Source organism: Elephas maximus, chromosome 26 (genome assembly GCF_024166365.1).
Source record: "Elephas maximus indicus isolate mEleMax1 chromosome 26, mEleMax1 primary haplotype, whole genome shotgun sequence".
Taxonomy (NCBI): Eukaryota; Metazoa; Chordata; class Mammalia; order Proboscidea; family Elephantidae; genus Elephas; species Elephas maximus.
In genome coordinates, this window is record NC_064844.1 from 19,232,214 (window position 1) to 19,256,884 (window position 24,671).

Sequence of the window (24,671 nt, forward strand, 5' to 3'; positions counted from 1 at the left end):
GGTCCTTTGCAGCAGATTTGCCCAATGCAATGTGTCTTTTGATTTCTTGATTGGTGCTTCCATGGCTATAGATTGTGGATCCAAGTAAAATGAAATCCTTGACAACTTCAATCTTTTCTCCGTTTATCATGATGTTGCTCATTGGTCCAGTTGTGAGGATTTTTGTTTTCTTTATGTTGAGATGTAATCCATACTGAAGGTCTTTGATCTTCATTAGTAAGTGCTTCAAGTCCTCTTCACTTTCAGCAAGCAAGGTTGTGTCATCTGCATAACACAGGTTGTTAATGAGTCTTCTTCCAATCCTGATGCCCCGTTCTTCTTCATATAGTCCAGCTTCTCGGATTATTTGTTCAGTATACAGATTAAATAGGCACGGTGAAAAAATACAACCCTGACGCACACCTTTCCTGACTTTAAACCAATCAGTATCCCCTTGTTCTGTCCTAACAACTGCCTTTTGATCTATGTAAAGGTTCCTCATGAGCACAATTAAGTGTTCTGGAATTCCCATTCTTCCCAGTGTTATCCATAGTTTGTTATGATCCACACAGCCGAATGCCTTTGCATAGTCAATAAAACACATGTAAACATCCTTCTGGCATTCTCTGCTTTCAGCCAGGATCCATCTGACATCAGCAGTGATATCCCTGGTTCCACACCTTCTTCTGAAACCGGCCTGAATTTCTGGCAGTTCCCTGTCGATATACTGCTGCAGCCGTTTTTGAATGATCTTCACCAAAATTTTGCTTGCGTGTGATATTAATGATATTGTTCTATAATTTCCACATTCGGTTGGATCTCCTTTCTTGGGAACAGGCATAAATATGGATCTCTTCCAGTCAGTTGGCCAGGAAGCTGTCTTCCATATTTCTTGGCATAGACAAGTGCGTACCTCCAGCGCTGCATCTGCTTGTTGAAACATCTTAATTGATATTCCATCAATTCCTGGAGCCTTGTTTTTCGCCCGTGCCTTCAGAACAGCTTGGACTTCTTCAAGTTCCTGATCATATACCACCTCTTGAAATGGTTGAATATCGACTAATTCTTTTTGGTATAATGACTGTGTATTCCTTCCATCTTCTTTTGATGCTTCCTGTGTTGTTTAATATTTTCCCCATAGAATCCTTCACTATTGCAACTGGAGGCTTGAATTTTTTCTTCAGTTTGTTCAGCTTGAGAAACGCCGAGCGTGTTCTTCCCTTTTGGTTTTCCATCTCCACCCCTTTGCACATGACATTATAATACTTTACTTTGTCTTCTCGAGAGGCCCTTTGAAATCTTCTATTCAGTTCTTTTACTTCATCAATTCTTTCTTTTGCTTTAGCTGCTCAACGCTCAAGAGGAAGTTTCAGAGTCTCCTCTGACATCCATCTTGGTCTTTTCTTTCTTTCCTGTCTTTTCATTGACCTCTTGCTTTCTTCATGGATGATGTCCTTGATGTCATTCCACAGCTCGTCTGGTCTTCAGTCACTAGTGTTCAATGCATCAAATCTATTCTTGAGATGGTCTCTAAATTCAGGTGCGATATACTCAAGGTCATATTTTGGTTCTCGTGGACTTGCTCTGATTTTCTTCAGTTTCAGCTTGAACTTGCATATGAGCAATTGATGGTCTGTTCCACAGTCGGTCCCTGGCCTTGTTCTGCCTGGTGATGTTGAGCTTTTCCATTGTCTCTTTCCACAGATGTAGTCCATTTGATTTCTGTGTGTTCCATCGGGCAAGGTCCATGTGTATAGTCGCTGTTTATGTCGGTGAAAGAAGGTATTTGCAACAAAGAAGTCGTTGGTCTTGCAAAATTCTGTCATTCGATCTCCAGCATTGTTTCTATCACCAAGGCCGTATTTTCCAACTACTGATCCTTCTTCTTTGTTTCCAACTTTTGCGTTCCAATCACCAGTAATTATCAACGCATCTTGATTGCACGTTCGATCAATTTCAGACTGTAGCAGCTGATAAAAATCTATTTCTTCATCTTTGTCCCTAGTGGTTGGTGCGTTAATTTGAATAATAGTCGTATTAGCTGGTCTTCCTTGTAGGCGTATGGATATTATCCTATCACTGACAGCGTTGTACTTCAGGATAGATCTTGAAACATTCTTTTTGACAATGAGAGCAACACCATTCCTCTTCGAGTTGTCATTCCCAGCATAGTAGACTATATGATTGTCCGATTCAAAATGGCCAATACCAGTCCATTTCAGCTCACTAATGCCTAGGATATCGATGTTTATGTGTTCCATTTCATTTTTGACGATTTCCAATTTTCCTAGATTCGTACTTTGTACATTCCAGTTTTCGTTTGTTAATGGATGTTTGCAGCTGTTTCTTCTCATTTTAAGTTGTGCCACATCAGCAAATGAAGGTCCCGAAAGCTTTACTCCATCCACGTCATTAAGGTCGACTTTACTTTGAGGAGGCAGCTCTTCCCCAGTCATCTTTTGAGTGCCTTCCAACCCTGAGGGGCTCATCTTCCAGCACTATATCAGACAATGTTCCACTGCTATTCATAAGATTTTCACTGGCTAATGCTTTTCAGAAGTAGACTGCCGGGACCTTCTTCCTAGTCTGTCTTAGTCTGGAAGCTCAGCTGAAACCTGTCCTCCATGGGTGACCCTGCTTGTATCTGAATACCCATGGCATAGCTTCCAGCATCACAGCAACACACAAGCCCCCACGGTACGACAAACTGGCAGATACCTGGGGGAATGGGGTGTAGATTACATAAACTTATGCATAAATGTGAGTATATGCATTTTTTAAAACTGATTGAATGGCATACTTAAGATCTGAGCATTTCATTGTATGTCAAATATAAGCACGTAACTCTAGAGTTGATAAAAATGGGCAGGTTAGAGAATATACATGCCACTCCTTCACAGTAGTCCTTCAGGAGTTATGAAGACAGAGTATTTTCCTAAATGCTGTATTTAGCTTGAGCTTTTTAGTCAGCTGTTCAGACTGAGGAACTATTTTAGGACCCATTCAGAGTTCAAGTGTAGTTAACCTGCCTTTATAAAGTTGGAAAAGGTAATCCTTATAGATTTTGGCTGGGATTTGGCACTTCAGAAGCTCACCTACCAGGTCTGTACTTCTGATAACCATACTCTAGACCAGTGGTTCTCAACCAGGGAAGATTTTGCCGTCAGAGTACATTTGGCAACGTCTGGAGACATTTTTGATTGTCATGCCGTAGGGGTGGTAATGCTACTAACACCTAGTGCGTAGAGGCCAGGGATGATGCTAGACACCCTACAATGCACAAGACAGCCCTCAACAAAGAATTATCTGTTCCAAAATATCAGTAGTGCCAACGTCAACAAGCCCTTGTCTAGACCTGCCCTTATCACTGAAACTGAGTCAGTCTCATTTCTACTATACTCATAGTCTATACTTAGACTATTGTGTTTCCTATACTCATAGTCCAAATCAATTGTGGAAAATTGGCATTTTCACAGATTACCATATTTTTACACAAATAACACATTTGTTTGCCAACCACTCCCACCCCCTGCAAGGTATTTTTGTAAGTGCTGCTTTTTTTTACAGCAACGTGTTTTAAAAAATTGGCATACATATTTATGAATATGAAAATACCTCACAGGAGTAGGGCATGGTTGGCAAACAAATGTAGAAGGTGCGTGTTATTTGCGTAAAGATACAGTATGTATTTCTTTCCTGACAGAATTTTAATATCAAATATTTGTAAACACATATAGTTTTAATTTTTGAGATAAAATTTCATGTGTTAAGAGCATGTCCAAAATCAAAATCATTATATGTATTATCTCTGTTGATTGTTAAATTTCTGAGGCACTTTGTTACATATCCAAATGAGCTTAGTTATCTTCCTTTAAAAAAATAAAAATAAAAGACATTATTATCAGATTAGAGGAAAAAAATAATAGTAATTTATCTTATTTTTTCTTCTCCACAGATTGACAGGGAGAGAATTTTTCTCTCGTTTCCCAGAGCTCTACCCCTTTCTTCTTAAACAGTTGGAAGCTGTAGCCAATACTGTGGACAGGTAAGGTGTGAATAGGGCGGTGCAAAGTGAAATCAAGGATATGAATTACTTTATTGAGACTTTTTCTTCAGGAAACAGGTTTTAAATCAACTTCTTCCTTGTAACATGATGATTTAAAACAAGACATTCTCCTTTGCTCCATCACGTTGCCTGGCTTTCTACAGTAGATTTGTTCATGAAAAATTGTGTTTTATCTAATTTAATCCTCTTTTTAGTGTTATACAGAACTAAACTAGCTTTGTAGCATCGCGTGGTGATTCCTTTTGTTAGGAATTATTTTCTTGCTCTTCTATTTTTAATCTGTGAGTTTACATTATTGAGTTTGCGTACTGCACACCTGTCATTTTTTCTCACTGACCTGTTACGGCTGACCACTGTGGAGCTCCAGTAATTAGGTGACTAATCTGGTCAACTATGATCAGAAATGGTATTGGTTTACATGAGCAAAGATGGCCAGTGACCCTGGATGCATAAAGCAAAGCCATGAAGAGGGCTCCCAGTCTGATCAGGGCATATGGAAAAGTTCACCATTGCCCTCTCAGTGTATGCATGTCTTAGAATATGCACTTTTGTGTTCTTCAAGCAATTTTTGCTCTTGGTATGAGTTTATACTAATTGTCTATAATGGGAAAATAAAATTACTTCAGTGAATTTTACTTCTGTTTATGATACATTTCCTCACATTAGTAGTTTGTGCAGACAGGCTTTCCTGGCCTTAGGAAGTGACTGCCTGTTCATATTTTCATAAGTCCATTGGAATGGTGGAAATCTCCCCTGGAAGAGGCACTGCCCGCTGTGGGAACAGCTCTAATAAAACAGGAGACTCGGGTTAGTGATGAGCCTTAGAGTAGAGTTGTATGCAAAAGCTCAGTCTGTGGCTTTGCCAATAGTTCTTCCATATTAGGAATGTCGGGTAGATAGGAAGTGAAATGAGAAAAAGAAAAAAGAAAAACTAGCCCTTGATCATAGAGAGTCTCACTTCATATGGATTGATGATTAAAAAATGTTTGAAGATGTAGCCTCATCTCCTACATTTTAAATCTTTTATATTCAGTAATTTTTTTTTTTTTTCTTTAGTGATTCAGGGGAACTAAACCGTCATCCAAGCATGTTTCTCCTACTTTTGGTGTTGGGAAGGCTCTACCCTTCTCCGATGGACGGCAGTTCCTCTGCTCTCAGCATGGCACCTTTTGTCCCCTTCATTATGAGGTACTATCATGCTTCATGGAAATAATGGGGTGGGTATGGAACTTATTTCAGAAATTACTAGATTTGTTTTTTACTTTGGAAGGGGTCTTGTGCAGGCAGAGGCTGGAGGCTCTTTGCCCTTGACTGGTCTTCAGTGTTTCATAAAAACCAAAAAACCAAAACCAGTGCTGTTGAGCCGATTCCGACTCATAGCAGCCCTACAGGACAGAGTAGAACTGCCCCCATAGAGTTTCCAAGGAGCACCTGGCAGATTTGAACTGCCGACCCCTTGGTTAGCAGCTGTAGCATATGCCACCAGGGTTTCCTTCAGTGTTTCATAGGAGTGTTTATATTGTGGGTGTAGGAGCTCAATAGGGCCTGTGTAGGTAATGTTTCCTTGGAGCCCTGCCTACTAATAAACGTATGGTATTGATAGGGATGCCCCCTTTTGTAAAACACAGCCTCGGTGTTTGTATTATCTCTGTATTGAGGGGTGAATCTGGCCAGCATGGGACAGGCAGCTCCCCTGGCCAAGTCTGCCAAGTCCTTTCATGAGTGCCAGGCCAGGCCTTGGCATGTATCCCCTTTCCAGGGGTTCAAGAAGACTTCTGGATTGTCACTCCAGAGGAATCTGCTAGTGAGCACAAGGGGTAGCAAGTTAGGTGATAGTTCTGTCACTTCCCATTCATTTTCTCTTTCAAATTTTGAGTACCTAAGAATGAGCCATGAATACAGATTACACATGGACCATGAATAATGACAGACTTTCCTTCTAGAGCCTAGAATCACTTCTGTACATGTTTGAGTCATCTCCCAACCTCTGATCACCTTTATCATGTTGGATCAAAAGCCTCAATAAATAGACCTCTAAAATTAGTGAAAATTTCTTGTAAATCATTTCAAAAGCCCTGTTGTATTAGTTAGCTTTTACCTTTTTGCTTACCTCTTGACAGAACAGCACCTTCATTTTTATGTATCTACCAAAAATTGAAATGGACTGGGAGCATGATAAGAATACCAACCTCGAGAAAGTGTGTTTGTTATTTTTGTGGTGTCCCGGGCTCCACTTCCTGGTTTCACAGAGCTGACTTACGCATTTTAATGTGAGAAACCATTAAACACAAGATTCTAGCATGTGATTTCTGTAGCCGTTGTTTGCACCAAGCCTGGCTGTGGCTGTTATCTGTGATCACAGAGATGACTCACTCAGTCGACTGGTTTTTGTTTTTTGATTCGTAGTTACCAGTCTCCTTCATCTAGCATTTGGTAATTCATTTTAGGAATTTGAATGGTAAATTACACTTTCAGGGGCATTGAAAAATTGTACTTTTGTGTTTAACTGGAAAGGACTAAGAAATGTTTCAGAAAGTTGATGCAAGAGAGAAAGCCATGTGCACAGAATCACAGTGTACTTTAGAAACAAAGATAAGCTTTAGGACCTTGTCAGCCTGCGCTGAGAACATTCAATTTATGGAAGCTTATTACTAATTATTCTGTTATTTGTTGCATCCTAGAAACCAGAAATTACTAAATCAAAAATATCCTCCCAAACTGGTAATTAGCTTACATATAATCAGAATGCTCATGTTTGTTGTATTAAAAGCACCTATTATATATTACAAAGATTGCATTAATATAAAAGATTGTAATATTTCCATTGTACTTAGTGCATTGTTTTGTAAACTCAAAAGGCACAGAGTAAGAAGTGTACAATTTTCCTGTCCTTCCAGTGGAAATACCTTGGTCAGTAGTTACTTCCTATCTGAATAAAGACTCACAGAGCACCAACAATGGGGAAGGACCACCACTGATTGTTGAGTTAGTCAGTATGCTGTGATTTATTGTGTGTCCATGGGTGTTACAGAACAGTGCTTCTCCGACTTTAATGTGTAAACATAGTACCTGGGGAATTTGGAAGTTCTGAGTCAGTAGGTCTAGGGTGAAGGCTGAGATTCTGCCTTTCAAACAAACTTCCAGGTAATGCTGATGTTGCCGGTTTGTAGACCACACTTTGAATGGCAAGATTAAAGATACTTGAGAGGGAGGGAAAGGCCCTTCAGGAATTTACAGTATAGTTTGGGATATTAAACTTACGTGAGAAATAGCTAATAAACACCATATATATGTATATGATTTATATATGCAGATGATTTTGAATAACTAGAAAATGGTAGGCTCATGTTTGATGAGGCTATTTAGAGGGGTTATAGGAAATAGATTTTGACCCAGGAATGAGAGAAGAGGCAAGAAACTATTCTGAGCAGAGAGGTTAGTAGGAAGTAGACCAACCCTTGTTGAACCCTGACTTTTGCCAGGCACTGAACTGGGTATTTTTCTTACAATGATTCTGAGAGGCAGGTGCCATCACCCCCAGTTTATCAGTGAGGAAATTGAAGTTCAGAGAGCAAGCCAGTTACGGAGCTGGGATTTGAACCCAAGGGTATTGGGCTTGTCAAGGGTCTTAGGTGTACTCTATTATACCACTGTAACCAGATCTCTTTTGTGTAGCTGAGAACTTTAGCTACACTAAACAGGCCCATGAGGCCCGAAATTACGCAACTCAGAGAGATGAGAAGCCTGTGTCCACCAGCTTGTGAGTACATGCTGTTTTCAGGATGTAGATGCATTACCCCCACCTGCAGTGGGATCTGCTCTTTACTTTGCTTTCCCAGTAGTGACGGTGGCTTGGTTGGGTGCAGGCACACCCTCAAGCTCCTCAAGCTCCCATTTGTGAGACAGTTGCCTGGGGTCATGGGGTCAGTCCATGGTGGGTACAGAGGAAGCCTGGCTCTTCTTTCATGACCACCTTGTGCAGTGAAGTGGAATGACCTTGAATTCAGAGTTAGAAAACCCAGTTTGGGGTTTCATCAGCACAACTACCCTAAATATTCATGGTCACACTGGGGAGATGAGGTATAAACAGATTTTTTTTCATAGTGAATTTGGTAACACTGTACACATTTGATTTTTAAATTACTTTTGTGAAATCCATTCACAAATATAGTGAATATAGCCTGTCATTCCAGTCAGTATTTGTAGTTCTAACTGAAATAAAGATTGGGCTGTTGTTGACCTGGGGTCCTAGCTGAAAAGATGCCGCATGCACAGTGGATGAGCAGTGTTTTGTTTTTGTAGCACCATTGATGGTAACTTATGTACTTGGGAGAGCTCTAATCAGACTCTTGGACGCTGAGTTTAGCTAAAGAGGAATTTTGCGGCGCGTGGGAGGAGAGCAGAGGTTGCTCTGACCGAGGGAAAGTGAATTGCACAACGTGAAGAAGATGAAAAGCCCAACAACAGCTTTTTATTTCTTTTCAATTTATTTGTACTTACCTGCTAGTTCCTTCCTCTCTGTACATGTTTGTATTATTTGTATTTTTAGACCGGTAGCCCACATTTGGGAGTATATCCAAGCTTCTTCCTCTGTTGATTTTCTTTGTTGGCTTAACTCTTAGAAGTCACTGATTTGGATTTTCCAAAGTTATGGGTACATGCAGTTATGATTGTCTGTTGCATCGTCTTGGAGCAGAAATACTAATGTTAAGCCCAGTGTCTTGTTTACAGAAATGTTTTGTGTCCAGTGAATTGTATGTGCCTAGCGCTGTGCCGGATCCAGATACATAGCCCTATACCATGTGAACATGATGCCTTCAGTTTAAGACCATTTACCATTCAGTTCAAATAGTACAAAGCCGTGATGGCATACTTTACAGGGGACCCCTACTGACTTCCTGAATACAGCGAACCAGTACCCATTGGTCCGGGGCTTTCTAGAGGCAGAAGTCTCTGGGCATGTGTTTTTTGAACTGCCTTTCACAGGTGAGTTGCAAGTTTGAATTGATGAGCTGTAGGAAACCACATCTGCCTCAAACCTAGGAGACAGCATGGAGCCCTGGGCTCAAGGGCAAATGCCTGGACTTAGGAGACCTGATTCTGTCCACGTTCTGCCTCTTAGCCACCAGCTGTGACACTTGAACAAGATTCTTTACCCTCTCAGGGCCAATGTGGTTTCGTGTGTGTGTGTGTGTGTGTGTGTGTGTGTGTTGGGAGGGTATCAGTTGAGATGGAAAGCATCTTCTATTGCTCATAACTGAGATCTCTTAGCATTTGATCAATACCTGTGGGAGAAATTGCCCCACTACCTTTTATTTGCTTTTTTAGGTGCTTTTAAAAGGATCTCCCTCCTACACCCCTTTTTTGCACTTATGTTCATTCCGACTGACTTTTAGTATGACTTTCCCCAAACCATTTCAGTCATTGTTCCCTTTAAATGAATTTTAATTGAAGTCTGCCTTTCTTCTGAGGAATATTGAAGTAAAAATAACAGTACAGTTTTAATTAATCACACGTCAGTAGAAATCACCAATGGGGACTTATGCCGTGGAAACTTTTTTAGTGGAGATAGGAAAATCTAGCCAACAATTAAAAAAATCAGAAAATATGTTTTATTTATTTAGAAAATATTTCATGGAACCTTTTGAATCTATTAGTCTTAAAAGGGAGGACTGGAGGACAAAAACTAAGTGTCAGTTGGTCCTTTTAAGCCTATGACATTGGGAAATTGACTTTTTTTTTTTTTCCTTGAAAGTGACATAATTCAGGGATTATCACTTTGCTCCTTACCCCGATTATGACGTGAAAAGAATTCGTTTTCCATGGTGTAGAGTTGAGGTCTTTGCAGCAGATGGCAGTTGACGCCTGCTTCCTTTTGTAATTCTAATACTGGAGTTTTCTTCAAGGCTGCACATCCCATTTCTATCTCTTCTGTCTTCCCAGAATCCCTATAGATAAGAAGAGGGCAGGGTTTGCCTTACACAGAGATAAAGGAAGCAGAGAGCAATTCAGACACTGCTGGGAAAGCAGATATGCCCTTGTCCCATTCTGTCCCTTTCAGGTCCTTGCCATCTCTCCCTTCCTTGAGTGGCTGTAGCATTTGTTGCTTAAACTTTCATTTCTGCCTCACCCAGGTTTGGGCACAGAGTTGGATTAAATTATTAATGCAAAAAAAATATGAAACTAGTTGTGAATGAGACTATTTTTGTCTGAGCAGATCTGTATACGAGGTACTCAAGGGACTCAACAAAGACCCATTGCCACCGAGTCGATTCCGACTCATAGTGACCCTATAGGACAGAGTAGAACTGCCTCATAGGGTTTTCAAGGAGTGGCTGGTGCATTTGAACTGCTGACCTTTTGGTTAGCAGCCTGAGGTCTTAACTACTCCGCCACCGGGGCTCCAAGGGAAGGGACTCACGGTCCTACACTGTTAGAGCCACGTTTTATATCCTACTGATGACTAGTTGTGTATGTAAAGGTTGGCTGGCTTTTGTGTTGTACCTAGCCGCTGAGGAGCCTTGTGTTCTGCTATGATCTCTGCCATTTGCTTTTATTGTGACTTCACCTCTGTATTTCCTTTTCCATTAAATTAAGGTGTTAGATTGGATGCAGTCTAGGTCCTCCCTGGCATCATGAGCCTGTGACCTGAGGTCTTCCTGGACTGTGAACTCTCCTCTGACTACCGTCCAGTGAACGACTCTGGAGGCCCGCCAGGCAGCTACCCTGCTCCATGGCTTCAGCACGGCTTTAGAGCCAAATAAGGAGAGCCTGGACTGATAAGAGTAGAAGGGGAGGGGTACCATTTTTCTGTACAGAGTCGTAGAATTATAAAGAAGCCAAAGCATGTAGGGGAAAGCCTCCCAGATTAACGAGGCATGAGTAGAGGACCCCAAGAGGAGAGCTCCTGTGTGCTTCAGGTTGTCCATCCATATGATGGGGGTAACTTACAAAATCGCAGATAAACGCTCCTTGGTTTCCTTGCTGAGAAAAATTCTAAAGGAATAAAGGGATTGGTAGTAGAATGCTGACAGAGGAGAGCAGACTCTCAGCTCCTGCTTTGGCTTGTCTCTGCCAGGAAGCTGGGAGGATGGTGCTGCAGCCAGATGTAGGCGAGGCAGTAGAAAAGAACCCTGGGTCCTGTGAAGGCAGAGCAAGGGATCCCAGAACCATGTCAGGAAGTTTTGGGAAAGGAGGGCTGACAGTGTTGTGCCAGGGGCCTGCAGAAGGATTTTCAGAAGAGAGGGGAAAAGACATATTTTATCAGTGACCAAACATTCGCGTTGGTATTGATCATTTTAGATTGAATCATTAAACACATTATTTGCAAGTGTTTTGTACTTCATTTGCTGAAATGTTAGTAAAGATTGCCTAAGACTAAGTCATGGCTGAGCCACCTCGTTTGTTTGTTTTTTTTCCTAATGGAATTGCTAGCCTGGTAGGTGAGGACAATGCTGTTTTATTCATTTCAAGTACTTAAATGAAGATAGACCACATTGCATGCTTATTAAATTCATGTATGATGTAAACATAATAGGTTATGAATCAAAATTCAAAACAGTCTTCAAGCATGAAAGTGACCCCAAGTTCAGGCTAGTGGCTATTACCTCTGTGTGGCTGGGGAGGAGGTAGATGAAGTTGAGGCGGCAAATACTGGGAGCTTCACTTTTGTTTGTGATTGTTTTCTTAAGTTAGGTACTGGGCACATGGTTAAATGTTACATTATTCGTTATAATTTTTTTTGTTGTTGTTAAGTCTAATATACAGGCAGTCCCTGGGGTTACAAATGCCTGACTTACGGACACCTGGTACTTAAGAATAGATTGCCGTAAAGCCTATTATATTAAAAGTTTGAGTTAAATATAATGGTTCATTATAAGGAACTCATGTACTACTTTGTGATGTTCATGAAAACATTGCTTGATTTGGAAGTGTTTCCTAAGTGTTTTATATGCATAGAAAAGTAAAATATATATTATATACTAAGAATAACATTTGACTAACTGACGCTAAATAAGAACCATATGTACCTGTTCCGACTTACCTACAAATTTGATTTAAAGACAGACTTAGGAACAGATCTCGTTCATAACCCAGGGACTGCTTGTAGTCTATAAGTGAAAAATAAAATTCAGTGTAGCCTTGGAAAGCTGGATTGAGGGACTGACAATATCAGATGACATTTACTAGCAATATCTATCATATTCTGGTTTTTTTAAAAATCAAAATTACATACATACAGAATGAGGGATATCCAGCTTCATGGCAGTTTTCATGAAAAAAATCCTGGGGAATGGGATTTCCTGATGAGCCACCGGGAAACAGCATGACACCGTTGCCAGAAAAGTGGATGCAACTGTAGACTGCCTCCAAACCAGGGAGGTTATAGTCCCACTGACCTTTGCTGCTCTGACCAAACCCACATTATTCTGCTTAGCTCTGGGCTCCCATTTTAGGAGGGTCGTTGATAAACTAATATTTATCCAGGGGAGGTGACCAAGATGGGGAAGAAGCCAAACATCTGGAAACAGTTAGACTGGAGAAGACTTAGGGGCAACATGGTAATGGCCTTTACATGTTTGACAGGCTGACATATGGCAGAAGGCACATCATTTCTCTTTTTGCTCCCAGTGGGTAACTAGGAGATAGATTTCAACTTTTAATATAAAGAAGAACTTTGTGAAAGTTAGCATTCTCCATCAAGAGAATGAACAGATTTCCATAGCACTGAACTGCCTGTCAGTGAAAGTGTTCAAGGAAACACTTTCGTTTCGATCACGTGTTAAAAAAGCATGTTTTTTAAAAGAATTTCTGCAGTGCAACTGAGGTTGGCCTAGATGACCATCTAGGCATCTCTTTGGAATGCCTTATTTGGGAACAGCACAACAACTCAGCCGTAGATTCCAAATGTGCATTGAATGAAATGGTAAACCTGCCTCTAAACCTGTGGCACATACTTGTACTTTTTTATTTATGAGTTTCTCCACCTCCCAAAGAAAAAGAAGGTGGGGTGCCATTTTTGGCATGGCCCACAGGGTCACGGCGGTCTGCTCCTAAATTGTACCCTCCAGGAGTTAATCCACTCAGATTTAGCTTCTAAGTAACTTCTGTAACTTTGTTATTAAGAAGATAGTTCTGAAAACATTTTTTTGGCCTATGTGATGTTATGTTTGAAAAGCATTCCTTATTAATTTAATTATCTTTTTTTTTTTTTTTTTTGTGGTTGCTATATTTTTCTCCATTCCAGATGTTGGCTTAAGCCACACTTGTTTTCTGACAAGTATAAGGAACATCTGAGTCTTTGAGAAATCAGAGATACTTTTCAGAGGAGTGGTTAAAATAGATAACTCTTTGTTGTCTAAACTTCCAGAAGAATCTTCTTTGAACAGAGTTGCCTGGTGAGGGTATACCCATTGCTGTTGAGTTGATTCCTACGGATAGTGACCCTATAGGACAGAGTAGAGCTGCCCCATATGGTTTCCAAGGAGCAGCTGGTAGATTTAAACTCCTGACCTTTTGGTTAGCAGCCAACCACTTGACCACTGTGCCACCAGGGCTGCTGGAAATAGTATAGGAGTCACCAAACCTAGTTCATTGCAAATGGAAACACCTGAGAATAGGGCTTTCTTCCTTCTGCCTGGCCAGCTTGAAGGTCTAAAACTCTTAAGTACTGGTGTCCGCCTCTCATGCGACTATCACTAAATTCCACAAGACTTAGAGAATAGGGTTAAAAGGTAGGATTCCACCTATACCATCTGATCTGCTAACAGTTGTTGGGTGGAAGAAGGGACCTATGACCCATGAAGGTGTGGAAACCCTGATCTCCGATTGCACTAGTATGAATACCTGATGCCAGGTCTGGCTTTGGGCAAGATTGTCAAGGTGCAGCGGTTCAGTTCTGCTCCGGGCTTTTCTCAGCTGCTCGGCTTTCTTCTTTGCCTGTAAGCCAAACCTGTGCCCACTCCTTCCCTTGCATGGACTTGTAAATGACTCTAGTGTCATCTTCACTGGGGCTATTTGTTGTATTATGGAGACTTAAAGTTTGAAATAAAACAATGAAGCTCTGATGTTGGAATCTTAGGCTTACATATGGAAGGACCTTAAAGCAAGGGTTGGAAGCTTGTTTGCTGATGCTGGTAGTGGAATTGAACTGTTTGGGCAGCTGCCAACACTGCCTCCTTTTCACTAGGAAGGCTGTGCTCCTGGCCTTCTGAATTTCTGCATTCCACCCCAGGGTAGCTGTGGTTCAGTCTGTGGAATGGAATCATGTTCTCTGCGTTGTATTTGTTTGTTTGTTTGCAAAGAGCTCTGGCATTAAAAAAAAAAAAAAAAAACTCTGATACCTGTCACCAATTTTTCTCTCTCCATTCCTAGAGAGGGGCCTGACCAACTTCATTTCTCGTGCCAGGTCTCTTTTCAGTCCATTTTCTAAATATGTTTTTAAGCAAAAGGAAGGAGGAGTTCACCTGCTCTGGAATGCATCGACAAAGCAAGCTAGAGAAGCACAACCGGTAGCGACTAGCTTTTTTCAGTGTTATCTGTTACTTCAGCAGACCAACTCGGGTCATGTTAGAACAAGCGATTTGATCTGCAAACAGCCTCATTCTTGGGTGAAATTTCTGACAATGATGAGGATCTGTGGCCTATTGCTGACATTCACTCTAAAAGTTGGAATCCAATCAGTTACTTAATTAACCAAGTATTTGTTAAACATCCATTGTGTACCTAGCCAGCGTTAGGTCTTGGGTAGGATGCGAAGTATAGAAAAAGATCCTCATCCTTGAAGAGCCTACAGTCTAGCTAGAGAGATAAAAGACATGCTTATGAACCTGAGATACTGTTTATTAGCCACTTAATTGTGGTTGTATGTGATGTATACGCTAAGCGTATATGATACTCACTAAGGACTGAGGGTTATAAAGGGTGGGAAGAGCATCAGTGGCTTGGAAAAGTTCCAGAGGTTTTACCAAGTAGCAAGTCAGGAGGAGTACCTGGGAAGTCAGCCTGTTTCCTTGGGACTCTTAGAACTCCCCCATGGTGATTAAGAGCTCCTATAAGAGGAGAGAAAAGTCATGCCCATTCTCTAGATAGTGGGATACAATAAAAGATAAGATAGTTTTATGATTCATAACTTTGAAGTCATCATAAAGAGCTTTACTTCCACTGGGACCAAGACTGCCCCAGGAAATTGACAAAATAAGTGGTTTGCTGCTTGATAGGAGAAACCATTGAGGGTGATTTTTTGGGTAACTTTAATAAATAGTATTTGCCCAAAGTGTTGTATTTAGATATTATGGAAATGATGACGAGTAGTGGGAAATTTTTTACAAATTTTACTAGTATTTAAACACTTTTAGTGTTTAATAGCATTTTTCAAAAAGGAGCTTTTATTTCCTGAGTCTTAAATCTTTTCTCCCCCACACGTCTGTCAGTTTGTCGTACTGTGGGGGCTTGCATGTTGCTGTGATGCTGGAAGCTGTGTCACCGGTATTCAAATACCAGCAGGGTCACCCATGGTAGACAGGTTTCAGCTGAGCTTCACGACTAAGACCCAGTAGGAAGAAGGACCCGTGGGTCACCTTCTGAAAAGAATTAGCCAGTAAAAACCTTATGAATAGCAGCAGAAAATTGTCTGATATAGTGCCAGAAAATGAACCCCTCAATTTGGAAGGTGCTCAAAATACGACTGGAGAAGAGCATCTCCTCAAAGTGGAGTCGACCATCTCCTCAAAGTGGAGTCGACCTTAATGACGTGCATGGAGTCAAGCTTTCAGGGACTTCATTTGCTGCTGTAGCATGACTCAAAATGAGAAGAAACAGCTGCAAACATCCATTAATAATCGGAATATGGAATGTATGAAGTATAAATCTAAGAAAATTGGAAATAATCTGAGATGAAATGAAATGCGTAAAGACCAATATCCCAGGCATTAGCGAGCTGAAATGGACTGGTATTGGTCATATTGAATCAGATAATCATATGGTCTGCTGTATGCCAGGAATGACAGCTCGAAGAGGAATGGCATTGCATCCATCCTCAAAAGGAACACTGCAAGATCTGTCCTGAAGTACAACGCTGTCAGTGATAGGATAATATCCATACTACTACAAGGAAGACCAGTTAATACAACTGTTATTCAAATTTACGCACCGACCACTAAGGCCAAAGAGGAAGAAATTGAAGATTTTTACCAACTTCTGCAGTCTGAAATTGATTGAACATGCAATCAAGACACATTGATAATTACTGGTGATTGGAATATGAAAGCGGGAAACAAAGAAGGATCGGTAGTTGGAAAATACAGCCTTGGTGATAGAAACGATGCCAGAGAACACATGATAGAATTTTGCAAGACCGATGACTTCTTCATTGCATATACCTTTTTTCATCAACATAAGTGGTGACTATACACAGGAATGAAATCAACTACATCTGTGGAAAGAGCTGATGGAAAATCTCAGTATCATCAGTCCGATCAAGGCCAGGGGCCAACTACAGAACAGACCATCAATTGCTCATATGCAAGTTCAAGTTGAAACCGCAGAAAATTAGAATAAGTCCACAAGAGCCAAAGTACAACCTTGAATATATGCCACCTGAATTTAAAGACCATCTCAACAATAAATTCGACGCGCTGAACACTAATGACCGAAGACCAGACAAGTTGTGGAATGACATCAAGGATATCATAAGTGAAGAAAGCAAGAGGTCATTAAAAAGAAAGAAAAGACCAAAATGGATGTCAGAAGAGACTCTGAAACTTGCTCTTAAATGTCAACTAGCTAAAGCAAAAGGAAGAAACGATGAAGTCAAAAAGCTGAACAGAAGATTTCAAAGGGCGGCTCAAGAAGGCAAAGTAAAGTAGTATCGTGACATGTGCAAAGAGCTGGAGATAGAAAACCAAAGTGGAAGAACATGCTCAGCATTTCTCAAGCTGAAAAAACTGAAGAGAAAATTCAAGCCTTGAGTTGCAATATTGAAAGAGTCTCCTGGGAAAATATTAAACGATGCAGGAAGCATCAAAAGAAGATGGAAAGAATACACAGAGTCACTGTACCAAAAAGAATTGGTCAATGTTCAACCATTTCAGAAGGTATCATTAGGAACTCATGGTACTGAAGGAAGAAATCCAAGCTGCACTGAAGGCATTGGCGAAAAACAAGGCTCCAGGAACTGATGGAAAACCAATTGAGATATTTCAGCAAATGGATGCAGCAGTGGAATTGCTCATTCGTCTGTGCCAAGAAATTTTGCAGACAACTACATGGCCAACTGAATGTGGAAATTATCAAACAGTATCATTAATATCACACACAAGTAAAATTTTGCTGAAGATCACTCAAAAGTGGCTGCAGGAGTATGTGAACAGGGAACTGCCAGAAATTCAAGCCGTATTCAAGGAGGATATGGAACCGAGGATATCATTGCTGATGTCAGGTGGATCCTGGCTGAAAGCAGAGAATACCAGAAAGCTGTCTACCTATGTTTTATTGACTATGCAAAGGCATTCAACCATGTGGATCGTAACAAATTATGGATAACGTTGCAAAAAATGTGAATTCCAGGACACTTAATTGGGCTCATGAGAACCTGTACATAGATCAAGAGGCAGTCATTCGAACAGAACAAGGGGATACTGTGTGGTTCAAAGTCAGAAAAGGTGTGCTTTTGCCATACTTTTTCAAACTGTATGCTGAGCAAATAATCTGAGAAGCTGAACTATATGAAGAACAGCGAGGCATCAGGATTAGAGGAAGACTCATTAACAACCTGCATTATGTAGATGACACAACCTTTGCTTGCAGAAAATGAAGAGAACTTGAAGCACTTAGTGATGAAGATCAAAGGCTACAGCCTTCAGTGTGGATTACACCTCAACATAAAGAAAACAAACATCTCCACAACGGGACCAATAAGTAACATCATGATAAATGGAGAAAAGATTGAAGTTGTCAAGGATTTCATTTTACTTGGATCCACAGTCAACACTAATGGAAGCAGCAGTCAGGAAATCAAAAGATGTATTGCATTGGGCAAATCTGCTGCAAAAGACCTCTTTAAAATGTTGAAAAGCAAAGATGTCACCTTGAAGACTAAGGTGTGCCTGACCCAAGCCACGGTGTTTTCAATCACCTCATATGCATGTGAAAGCTGGACAATGAATAAGGAAGACCAAAAAGAATTGATGTATTTGAATTGTGATACTGAAGAAGAATATTGAATATACCGTGGACTTCCAAAGGAACGAACAAATCTTTCTTGGAAGAAGTGCGACCAGAATGGTCCTTGGATGCAAGGATGGTGAGACTTCATCTCACATACTTTGGACATGTTGTCAGGAGGGATCAGTCCTTGGGGAAGGACATCATGCTTGGCAAAGGAGAGGGTCAGCAAAAAATAGGAAAACCGTCAACAAGATGGATTGACACTGTGGCTGCAACAATGGGCTTAAGCATAACAATTACGAGCATGGCGCAGAACCAGGCAGTGTTTCGTTCTGTTGTACATAGGGTCACTATGAGTTAGAATCCACTCGATGGCAGTGAGCTTTTGGTTTAGTAACGGGCAATCCTTGCAGCTCCTGAGCTTGTAGATTCCTCTGCCTTCTTCAGAGTCAAATAGAGTCTTCTGCCCTCCCCCTGTGTCTGTGCACATGTTTCTTTGTCTTGCTCTTTATATAACTCAGACGTGGCTGGGTTTTACATTCACCCTAAAGGTCACTGATAGGGCCTCAACAAGAGCCCTAGTGGTGCAATGGTGAAGTGCTCGGCTACTAACCAAAAGGTCAGTGGTTTGAACCCACCAGCCACTCCACGGGAGGAAGATGTGGCAGTCTGCTCCCATAAAGATTACAGCCTTGGAACCCCTATGGAGCAGTTCTACTCTGTCCCATAGGGTTGTTATGAGTCGAAATTGACTTGATGGCAGCAGGTTTAAGTTTTTGGTATGGCCTCAACTGATTAATTGTATGACATTAGATTGTATTATGGAAGATAACTGCATTACATTTGATTAGATTGTATTCATAGGTATGTTACTTGCTGATGAGTCAGCTTTGACTCAAGGTGACCCCATGTTGAAGAGAAGGAAACATCGCTCAGTCCTGTGCCATCTTCGCAATCATTCGTATGCTCAAGGTGTGGCCATTGTGTATTTTGAATGGCTTCTAACCTAGGGGACTCATCTTCCAGCATTATATCAGACACTATTCTGATGTGAGCCATAGGGTTTTCAGCACTAGATCACCAGACCTTTTTTCCTAGTCCGTCTCAATCTGGAAGCTCTGCTGAAACATGTCTACATGGGTGACCCTACTGATATTTGTAATACCGGTGATACAGCTTCCATCATCATAGCAACACACAAGTCACTATAGTACGATAAACTGACAGATTCACAAAAATATGTGGGTTAGGATTCCAACATATATGGGGGGGGGGTGCATTATGTTTTGGCTATTTTTCCCTGACTGTCACAATCTTTTTCCTCCCTCTCCTCTGGGCCTTGACACTCACCAGTGTATTTATGATTTTCTAGTGAAACAAGTCGTGCACTGCACAAGATAGATTCATCCTCGCTTCGTCCTTCATATCTTATTTTCCTCACTCACCTGGAACATTGAGGCTCTTGATTGCTCATCTTTCCTCCCCTTCAAACCAGTTACAGATAGTGTCTTCTTCACCGTTCATTCTGTTGTTTAGCCATTATTCATTAAATGCATTATTGAGGGCCTACTGTGTGCCCTTTCCAAACCTGATATCTCTACAGGAGAAAATAGAGCCATGGGCTCTCCCATGGAGACACTCACACTAGCTACCATCATAGCTCTCTCCTTTGTTTTGTAGGCAGACTCTTGGACAAGGTAGTCTGTGTTTACAGTCTCCACTTCCTACCGTCCCATTCATTCCTGACTCCACTGTGGCCTGGCTACTGCTTCTACCACTTTACTGAAATGGTACCTATGAAAGTCAAATAGGAGTGACCTCCTAGCTAGTAAGCCACTGGATGCTTTTCAGTCTTGTCTTTCCTGGTCTTTCTCTGAAATTTGACACTCTTGCACACTCCCCTCTTCGTGCCACTCTTCCCTCTGTGGCCTTCTCTGGCCATTGCATCTTTTTGCTCTTAGAAGGAGCCCTTCCTTCTGCTGCCTGTCCAGTGCTAGTGTATCTCTTTGTCCAGTCCTCAGCCCTCTTCTGCCCTACTTTGCATGTACTTTCTGAGGGATGCTACTCTTAGTCAGTGATGCCTCAGACCTCAATCCAGAACTTGTACAGAATTGTAGATTCAACTTTCTGTTGGACAAGGCCCTCTGTATGTCCCATAAGGCCTTCTGTATGTCCCATAGACACCTGAAAGTCCGCAGTTTCAAAACTGGGCATATTCTTTTTGCCTTCACCTCAAATGTACTCCTCCTTTTAAAGCCCCTCTTCAGTTATCTAGGCACTACCCAGACCCCAAGCCCCCAGTGTAGAGAAACCATCCTAAATTTTTCTTGGCTTCTTTTCCTTTAATTTAGTATTGAGTTATGTCGGGTCTGCTTTCTGATTTTTAAATTCCATCCTTTCTTCTTCTTTTCTGTTAGTGCCTTAGTCAGGCTTTTGTAATTTCTCACAGTATCTGTTAAACTGGGCTTCCTGCCTCTGGTCCTCCCTCCCCTCCCCCCAATGTTTTACCCACTGCTGCAGGTTACCTTTCTGAAACACACATTTGATCACACCACTTCCCTGCTTAAGACCTGTTAGTCGTTTAGCATGGCTGAAAAGGCTTATCGTGGTCTGCCCCCTGTTTCTCTTTCCTGTCCATGTCCGTCCCTGTGTACATGCTGTCCCACTGAAATATTTGTGTTTCCCAAATGTTTCTTTGCATAGGCTGTTTCTTCTGCCTGGTGTTCCCTTTCTCCCATAATCCATCTTTCAGGACTTAGTTCAATATCACCTCCTCTATGAAGCCTTCCCTCATCTTTCCCTGAAGGTCCCTGTCCAAAAGCCCAGAGTGGCACACACCCTCTTCTGCGCTACACGCTCCTATTCTTGCCCCCACTTCTTTGCTCCCGAATGTCTGGTCCCTCACTAAGCTGTGCACTACTTAAAGCCAGAGGCTGTGTCCTGTTGATGTCTCTGTCCTGAGAGTTCCTTCTCGTCACCACATCACCACTGAGAGTGCTTGTTGAAAGGGCAGCGTAATGTGTTTTCCCAGACCTGCGGCATCAGAACCTAGACAGCTGGGTCCTGGAATGGGCAGTTTAACAAGCCCCCAAGCCAGTCCTCTGCACACGGGCCTCACACGATGTCTGGCATCATATTCTACCTGGCCAGCTGTAGTCAGAGGGCTTCTTGAAAGGAAGAATGGTAGAATCACAGAGGATTTTCCTGTTATCATTTGCTGTGTTCATGTAGACTAAATAACAAATGAGCAGTGGTTTAAAAAAATGACTAACTTTTGAAAGTATGCCAGTAAATTCGAAATGCTTCGGTTTTTCCTTACATTGATTTTCATTAGCTTGAGGGAGCCAGGGGTGGGTGTTGATAACATTTCTTTGGAGATGGAGAAGCCAAAACCCAGAAAAGTTGAGCAATAATGTGGCCACAGTCAAAAAGTGATTCATTAAGGAGTCAGGGTTTGATTCATTTATTCACTGACTCTACTGATACTTATTGAGAACATAGATTATGTGTCAGGCGCTGGAAATACAATGGTGAATGAGACAGCCGAGGCACCTGGCATAAGGGAGTATCCTCTATGTTATGCTGCTTCGTGTCCCTATCTTCTTTGCTCTGACTTTATCCATCTAATTTGACATAAATGACAGTAAAAACAAGCAGTTATTATGGGCTAGGCACTGTTTGAGACCTTTACACATTTCAACTCATTTAATCATCAGGACAGTACTGGGAGTTTTAGTACCATTATTATTCCCATTCTACAGAGAGGGAAAGTTGGACAATGAGAAGTTTCAAAATATGCCCTAGGCTATACTCCTAGTAAGTGAAAGGCTGGGAATTGAACCCTGGCAGTCTGGTTCCAGAACCCATGTTCTTAAGCCACCTCCCTTAGCTCCACTAGCACTTCCCACCACTCCGACCTTCTCATATGTTTCTGATGCGATGTCTATGAAGTAGAACAAGCTAGGGCTCAACATTCCAAGGTTAACCTACAATTTTAAATAACAAACATGTGGACTTACTTTGCTTACTTGAGATAGTCTCCCCCCCTTGGGCATTGCCTTGGCAGTGGTCTCAATTTTCAAATCTGGAATCAGCAGAAAAGGAAGAAAAACTTGCAGTTAAGCCCAAGTGGTTGTGACAGGTTGCTAAATAAAACTGGCTCAACTGAAGTTCTGAGATGCTTGAGAAATATGGAGAATCTTACAACAGAAATTTTTCTCATAATAGGAATCATGGGTTATTGCAGTTATAAATGTCTTAGTAAGGACAGAAATGCTTCTTGAGGCCAAGAAACTTGAAATCTTAATGAGATTATTTTGCAGGCTGCTATTTATGCATAATTCTTAAGCTGTTAGGAAATATAGTTTCTGCTTTACTGTGTCATCCTAAGTTTCCACTGTAAAAACTTTACATAGCTTTGGAAATCTTCAGAGTTGCTGAAAGAAAAAGAAAAAAATGATACTAACCAGCATTTAAGCATTTGAAGCTTACAGAGTATTTTCACAAACAGCTTGCCTGGTCATGGCTGCTTTTACTCTGTTAGAATGAAAATGGAATCACAAAGATACCAATACATGTTGAAATTTATAAAAATTGCACACATTGTTTTACGTGGTAATCCTAAACTGGTTTGGAGGCAAGGTGAGTCTGAATCCATGAAGTGACAAAATTACCAGATACCAAGAAACTAAAGTTTAGTTGCTCTAAGCTGCATTACAGTAACTCGAGGGAACTGCTGTGATGGCAGGATAGCAATGGCATTTGGTTAATGTCTGTATCCGTTGATAATCCACACCACCAGGTGGCTGAAGTAGGTGAGATCCCCCTTAGTTCCTGTGTTTGTATTTTCGTATACGCGGTCCCACATCCTCCTTTCACTAACCAGCCGAAACCTCTTTGGAGGGCACACTGAGGTGAGCTGTGCCCCCTAGGCCTCTTGGCATCAATGCCTTGTCTGTGACTTCTGTGCCTTGCTCACCAGCCCCCAAGAGATGACCATGTTTTTCCCAACTTTGGATGAAAACTCTCAGTGCCAGAGATAAAATCAGGTGGGTCCAGATTAGTGAGACTTTTCTGCTCAGTCTCTACAACACCCAGAGCATTAACAAAACGTTCATTTGTACGAAAAGCTGCTACTATGTAAGTCAGCCTGCTTCTTTTTGATTATTGCAGTCATACAGGAAAGGGCCAACTGTTTTGGTAGTAGGGACTATGGAAAGATATCTAGGTAGCCAAGGAAAAGCTGAATTGTTACTGAGAGATGTGTCATACAGACAAGAAAATAACTTACAGAACACTGGGAGGAAAATGTTTTCAAAACACCAAAGAAATGAGTCTCTTGAGCTGTCCCTTAGGGTGATGGGTGAGTAGTGTCAGTTTGTCTCTTGCTTGATATTTTTTTTTTTTTTTGTCCAGAAAAATCCCTTTTTCCTGTAAAGCCAGAGCTTAAAGCTCAGCTTCTTTTCAGTTTGGACAAAATAATGAGTAAAATTCATTTAATACTAGTTATACCCTGCATAAGTCTAGTGAAGAGAAACTTAAGAAATGTAATTCTTGTTTTCTAGCCAAGCTTCAATGCCATATAATTAATATAATTCAATCACTTACCCATTTTTTCCTCCTGGCTATGAATTAAATTCAGAATTTAAAACTGGACTTAGAAAAAACTTGAAAGAACTAGAGAGGGATTTGCAGTCTTCTGCATGGTTGAACACGTCCCTAAAGTAACAGCTTTAGAATATTCCTGTCCTGATAGAATTTGCTGCTGAATGCTGGCCAGCAGAGAGGCTTCCTAGTGCCCACCCCTTCCCTGAACCACTGGGAACTGTCACAGGGCCCTGGATATGAATGAACCTAGGGGGCTCTGCAGGATCACCACACAGCCTGGCGTAAGGGCACAAGTATCTGTGCTCTGGTTTAGAAGCCCCAGGCTGTGGGCTTTGGAATTGGCCAGCTACTCTGGCTCAACCTGGGATAAATATTCCTGGGTTCTAAGTAGAATGGGGAATTCAGCCCTGTTTTTCCTAGGTTCTTCCTCAGCTAATCCATGACATGTTGTTATGACATCTGCGTGGAGTGGCCATGTTTGGAGGGAGACTAAGAGAAAGTTTTCTGTGACTAATTAACCCATACTCCCATCCCAAACCTCAAACCCACTGCAGTCGAGTTGACTCATAGCAACCCTATAGAACAGAGTACAGCTGCCCCATAGGGTTTCCAAGGCTGTAAATCTTTAAGGAAGCAGTCTGCCACATCTTTCTCCCATGGAGTGGCTGGTGGGTTTGAATTGTCAACCTTTCAATAAACAGCTGAGTGCTTAACCACTGTGCTACCAGGGCTCTTTCAGACTCCCATAGCAGTATCTTTTTTCCTCAGGGAGGAAGCCACTGGGAGGGACAGATTCTAACCCCACGGTAGCCATTGGCCAGGACTAGCTTTACCCAGAGGAGGGTAGTCAATA

The 24,671-nt window shown here is 41.4% G+C and overlaps 1 protein-coding gene across 6 annotated transcripts in view; it reads left to right on the plus strand.

Moving 5' to 3' along the window:
- THADA (THADA armadillo repeat containing) overlaps positions 1-24,671 on the plus strand; it is a 360,989-nt gene that overhangs the window by 141,880 nt on the left and 194,438 nt on the right. For all 6 annotated transcript variants that reach the window (XM_049870444.1, XM_049870443.1, XM_049870447.1 and 3 more), the window contains 2 exons: positions 3,935-4,024; positions 5,102-5,233. In XM_049870444.1, coding sequence (XP_049726401.1) covers positions 3,935-4,024; positions 5,102-5,233 — 222 coding nt within the window. The remainder of the gene's footprint in view (positions 1-3,934; positions 4,025-5,101; positions 5,234-24,671) is intronic.